The sequence below is a fragment of the Neophocaena asiaeorientalis genome, unplaced genomic scaffold (assembly GCF_003031525.2).
Source record: "Neophocaena asiaeorientalis asiaeorientalis breed wild unplaced genomic scaffold, Neophocaena_asiaeorientalis_V1.1 scaffold130, whole genome shotgun sequence".
NCBI lineage: Eukaryota > Metazoa > Chordata > Mammalia > Artiodactyla > Phocoenidae > Neophocaena > Neophocaena asiaeorientalis.
Genome location: NW_020173397.1, coordinates 2,217,654 through 2,223,653, shown reverse-complemented (window position 1 = coordinate 2,223,653; position 6,000 = coordinate 2,217,654). Strand labels below are relative to the sequence as shown.

The 6,000-nt window shown below is 43.1% G+C and overlaps 1 protein-coding gene across 2 annotated transcripts in view; it reads left to right on the top strand.

Moving 5' to 3' along the window:
• ITPR1 (inositol 1,4,5-trisphosphate receptor type 1) overlaps positions 1-6,000 on the top strand; it is a 324,061-nt gene that overhangs the window by 182,680 nt on the left and 135,381 nt on the right. For both annotated transcript variants that reach the window (XM_024747000.1, XM_024747001.1), the window contains 2 exons: positions 1,884-2,009; positions 3,999-4,127. In XM_024747000.1, coding sequence (XP_024602768.1) covers positions 1,884-2,009; positions 3,999-4,127 — 255 coding nt within the window. The remainder of the gene's footprint in view (positions 1-1,883; positions 2,010-3,998; positions 4,128-6,000) is intronic.

Below are 6,000 nucleotides of genomic sequence, written 5' to 3'. Positions count from 1 at the left end.
CAAAAGGCCACATTCCAGGTACATTCTTTTTTTCATATCAGTCCGTAAAGAGATTCTACATTCCTTTTTTATAGTTGTATAAAATTTCATTGTACAGATGTACCATGATTGTCTTCCATGAATGTTGAACCAGCTTATTATATAATGTGATAATAATAATAATAAGGAAATAAAATGCTACATTTTTCTCACAGTCTGGTTTATACAGTATATTATCAAATATTTGGATTCTCATATCCCTGATATATGGATGTGGTATTTCGATATAGTTGTACTTTGCATTTCTCTTATTATGCATAAGTGAGGTGTAATAGCTTGTGTTTTGCCCATTTTTGTTTGAAATACAACCTAAGTACAGAAGAGTACATAAACGTGACTTGTGTAGTATAAGAATAATTACAAAGATAGCGGCTGTGTAACCACCCCCCAGGTCAGGAAATGTGCCTCATTCCCCGCCTGTGTCCTTTTCCAGTCCCCAGCCTCCCCCAGAGGGCTCCCTCATGGAGGCATAGTTGTGACGTGGCTCTTACGTAGATTTCTTTGTACATCCCTAAACAGTATAGTTCAGTTTTGCCCACTTTTGAACTTCCTTTATGCACTATTTTGTGCCTTTTCCTGTTCCGCCGTGTGGTGTTAGGATTCATCCATCCTGACACACGCACCTGTATTCATTTCCTTTGCTTTGGAGTGTTGCTCTGTGTCATCGTCCCACAATATGATTTTCTGTACGTCTGTTGATGCTCATTTGGGTTATTTTTGCTTTTTGGCTGTTAGGACCAGTGCCGTGTGTCCTGGCCCACACGTGTACACATCTCTGCAGGGGGTATACTTAGAAGTGCTGGGTCATACAAGGTGCATTTCTTCCCTTTGACTTGATAATGTGAAGTGGTTTCCAGCAGTTACTCCAGTGGCCACCCCTCCCCCAGAGCTCTTGTTGCTCCCAGACCCTGCCAACCCTTGCTATTATCAGACCCTTTATTAGTATATATTTGTTTTCAATCTGGTGGGTGTATAGTGATATCTCATAGTGGTTTTAATTTCTATCCTCTTGATTCCTAAATTAGATTCAATCCCTTTCCATGTGTTGTTTTTGAGATTTGATATTCCTTTAAGTAAATAGCAGATCCGATTTTTTGCCTGTTTTTCCTTTGGCGTGGCCATTGTATATGCACAGATCTGTAGGAATTCTCTGTGGGGATATGCATTGCAAACAGCTTCTTCCAAATCGTGTCATTTAACTCTTGTAACAGTGCCATTTCATAGATATTCTTTTTTTTTTTTTTCTTAGTTCCTTGATGAGGGATCGAACCCATGCCCCCTGCAGTGGAAGCACGGAGTGTTAACCACTGGACCCACCATGGGTGTCCCAGAAATTCTTAATTTTAGTGTAGTGAAACGTGTCCATCTTCTCTTCTCTGATCAGTGTTTTCTGTTCCATTCTTTTGTTTGTTTGTTTGTTTCTTGCGGTACGCGAGCCTCTCACTGTTGTGGCCTCTCCCGTTGCGGGGCACAGCCTCCGGACGCGCAGGCTCAGCGGCCATGGCTCACGGGCCCAGCCGCTCCGCGGCATGTGGGATCTTCCCAGACCGGGGCACGAACCCGTGTCCCCTGCATCGGCAGGTGGACTCTCAACCACTGCGCCACCAGGGAAGCCCTTGTTCCATTCTTTACCTTGAGGTCATGAACATATTCTCTTCCAAAAGCTTTGTTTTTGAATTTTATAATAGTGAATTTTGAATATCAAAAAATCATAGAAGTTAAAGCGTGCAGGGGAAAATGGAATGACCATCATGGTCCATCCTTGTCACTATTAAAATGAGGGAACGAATCAATCCTGCATGTACTAAGTTGGTTTTTGAGAAAAGCCTGTTTCTCTCTTCCAGGTTAAAATTGCGTACATTAACTTCCTGAATCACTGCTATGTGGATACGGAGGTGGAAATGAAGGAGATTTATACCAGTAATCACATGTGGAAATTGTTTGAGAATTTCCTTGTGGACATCTGCAGGGTGAGTCTTTCTGGAGCTAAGGAGGCAGGGTAAGGGGGTACGTGTGGGTCTGGGTCACCCTGTGCAGACGTAAGGACGCAGTCACGTAATTTCACCTTGCCGATTTGTGGCACAAGGAGGCACCTGGCTCTCGTCTTTCCACACGTCTTGTTTCTCTTGACCCTTTTACTCCTAGCTGAGAATAGATTTTACTCATCAAGCTTCAGGTAAGGTAGATTATTTCTGGTTTTCATCTCATCCTTTATGGGTTGATTTGTGAATGATAACCTGGGACATACTAAACTCAAATTTATGCACTTTTTGTTTCTTTGAGAATAAGTCTTTCCTCGAAGGACACCTTCTTAAGTGTGAGCATTTCTGATATCTCCTACAGTCTGGTGTTCAGCATCCTGGAAAGCATGTCACTTTCTGTCTATTGCTTTCCTGGCCCAGCCTTTGGGGTGGGCTTCAGTACTCTTGGTTTGGTTTTGCGCTGAGCTTAATATTGGTTCTAAAGCTATGGGACTGCGACCTCACAAGGCGCTTTATGGATTTCATATGCGTTTTGTGGTAGTAGGGTTCGGGGGGAGGGCACGTGGGGGGAAAGTAATTCGGTCCTTGAGAGAATGATTGTGAGATGAATACCAATTTCAGAAACGTTGTGATGCTAAAAAGAAAAAAAAAAGGTGCATTGGAGAACGCTAGAATATGGTATTTTCTCCTGACTGTACAATTCCCAGTGTGAGACAAGGAGCCTGAAAGAAGTTACTTTCCTTGTAATGAAGGACTATGTTTAATAATACCCTGGTGTTGGTGTCACAGGTATATATATATATTGATGTATTATTTAAATATGTATATATTTTTATCTCAAATTCTTCCTAGTCTTTTAATCCCATAAATCTGGGGGTTCAGGCTTGAAATGGCAGGCCTGCTTTGCCCCTTTAAATCAGGACTCCGACAAGTTTTCTGCGGAGGTCCAGATGGTAATCGTGTTTGGCTTTGTGGGCCATGCGGTCTCTGTCACAACTACAACTCTGCCCTGCTAGCATGAGAGCAGCCATAGCAGTCTGTAAACAGATGGGCATGGCTGGGTTCCAATAAAACTTTATTTATAAAAACAGCCAGGAGCACTTAACTTGGCTGACCCCTGCCTTAAATTGTTCAAAAATGCTGTGAAATCTGTTGCCACCTTCATTCTCTGGATGTGTCCACAAACTGCTCATCACTGGGCTCAGAGCATGATAGCTAATAAAATTTGATTGTTTTTACCCCTTACTTCATAATTTTTTATTATATACAATTTTATATCTGAAATTAGAGGGCTAATGAATTTGGTAATAAGACTTGATTTAATAAAATGAATTTTTAAAACCTGTTCTTCTATTGATAAATCTCTAATCTTATTCTACACAGCGAAATTATGTAGAGTCCAGGTGAAATCTGAAGTCTCTCTTCACCTGAAAACTTATACAATTATCCTGAGTCACAGCCCACTATTTTCAACAGTCCTGCATATCAGCAGAATTTTGATTGAATGGAAGAGTGTTGTAGGTTTGGAGAATATCATGCACAGTGGTCCTCAGTGGTAACATTTGATTCAGGATCTTAATTGCATGCTTTAGGAAGCTACGGCCTAGAGAGGATGAATGGCTTAAACAGTTTACTTTTAGGGACAATGTAGACAATTGTAGTTATGATGCCTCTTACCACCTTTTGGGTTTTAGATCTGCCGCAAGTTGGTAGGAATTGGGAAGCGATGGCCTTGTAGGTCCCACACCAATTTTCATGTTCGGTGATTCCACACCATGATATCCAAGTTGATCTGTTTCTCTTCTGCCATGATTTATTTTTTTATCATTGCTGTCTCTTAAGGGGAGAAGTACTGACTTGCAGGCTTTTCCTTTTCCTTTGTTAAGGGTAATTAGCAGGAATAGTCACAGATCTCTTAATTTTACAACGGGTGTGCAGGTTTTGGTATAATGTCTAAAGTGTCCATTTGTCCTCCAGGCCTGTAACAACACGAGTGACAGGAAACACGCAGACTCAGTTTTGGAGAGGTACGTCACCGAGATTGTCATGAGCATCGTTACCACGTTCTTCAGCTCTCCCTTCTCAGACCAGAGTACGACTTTGCAGGTAGGAAATACAAATGTATTGATAGATGCAGGCTATTCACAGTAGATACTTGGCAGCTGGAGCTGGTGCGGATTCGGGACCTGAGCGGCTATAGATGAGCCGCTCTGCAAAGCGTTGCTACAGATGCTTTTCTCTTTGTGAAGAGTGGTTTTTACAGGACCCCTTGGATAATCAAGTACCTGAGAATGATTTTCTGTACCGATGGTTCTGTTGGTTGTTGATTTTCTCCTTAAAATGCCTTCTTCCTTCCCTCCCCCCTTTAATCTTGCTGATTCCTTATCTCCAATCTTAGAAAGAGAAGCAGCTTTCAAATAAATGCTAGCATGTTATTAACACTATTTAAAAATATGTCTGGAAATCTCCATTTTAACTTGAAGTGTGCGCCTAGAGTTCACCAGAAGGGGTCCGTGGCAGGTGGGAGTGAGAAGTCCTTCAGCCTTGACAGCAGGGCTGCCACGTTACACCAGCCCCAGCACGTGCTGCTCACACGGAGCCCCCTGGAGTCGTGCGGTGCAGCAGCCCTGCGTGCCGATTGTCAGTGTAGTTAGAGTTCCAAAGGTTTGAATCCCTGGATCTGGGAGGTGTTTTTATTATTCTTTTACTAGGAAACATCGCTCTTCTTTTTAGAACTGATGTCTGGGTCCGTGGCAGTGGGAGTCTTGCTGCAGGTCTGTGTGTACAGCCTGCAGAATGAAAGCAGGACTCGGTCTCAGGTGGTCAGAAGAGCAGTAGTAACCATCCTTGTCACGCAGATAGATGGAGGCTGTCCTGGGGTTGATGGGTGGCCCAGGGTGCTTGGAGCGTAGACAAATAATCTTAAGGTAAATTCTGCAAGAGAAGAGTGATTCATGGTCAGTATAATATCACTGGCACGTTTATTAGATACTGCTGTATTCCAGTGCCTGTGTAGAGGAGCTCATATTAGCTTAGTACAGATGGTATTATCCCCATTTTGCAGCTGAGCAAACTGAGGCTCAGAGGATTTAATTACCATGCTCAGCCATGCTCACAACTACTAACTGGCAAAATCATGATTTCAACCCGGGCCTGTCTGACTCTGGAACTTGAATTATGGAATCTTTAGTAAGATATGTTTTCTTAGGGACTGTTGGTGACCTTCTATATAATTGAGCTTCACTGCTAGCTTTTAGTTATCTCTAAAGCGGCGCTCCCCAGCCTTTTTGGCACCAGGGACTGGTTTCGTGGAAGACAGTTTTTCCACGGGGTGGGGGGTTGGGATGGTTCAGGTGGTAATGGGAGCGACGGGGAGCCGCAGATGAAGCTTCGCTGGCTTGCTGCCGCTCACCTCCTGCCGTGCGGCCCTGTGCCTGACAGGCCGTGGACGGGTACCGGTGCGTGGCCCGGGGGTTGGGGACCCCTGCTCTAAAGGATCATAAAGTTAGAATGCGACTTTTAGAATATCTGTACATAGTTTTTGTGTAACTGGGCAACAGGAACTTGTTAGATCCCAAGCACATGAGCTGCTGGAGGCCAGAACGTGCTCCTTACCAAGTGCTCTTCTACAGAGCCAACTGCTTTGGTTAGTCAGGTTGGACTTGCATAGTGGCAATTGCTATGGCAATACCCATTCTCCTAGAGATTGTGAAACAGTATTGCAAAACCAAATGTCAGAGTAAACCAATCAATGGAAACCATTAAACAGGAATTTGTGTTTTTGGTTTTTCATCTTGGTCCCCCTGCTGTCTCCTTCCACTGCCTTGCTCTGAAACCAGTTTTAAGCCAATTAACAGGCAGGAGTGGTCAGAGAAATAAATCTTCAACATAAATGTTATATAAGTCCCTAGCAAGGCCCAGGTTGTCTAAGCATATGTTTTGTTTGTTTGTTTGTTTGTTTTTTGTTTTGTTTTTGTTT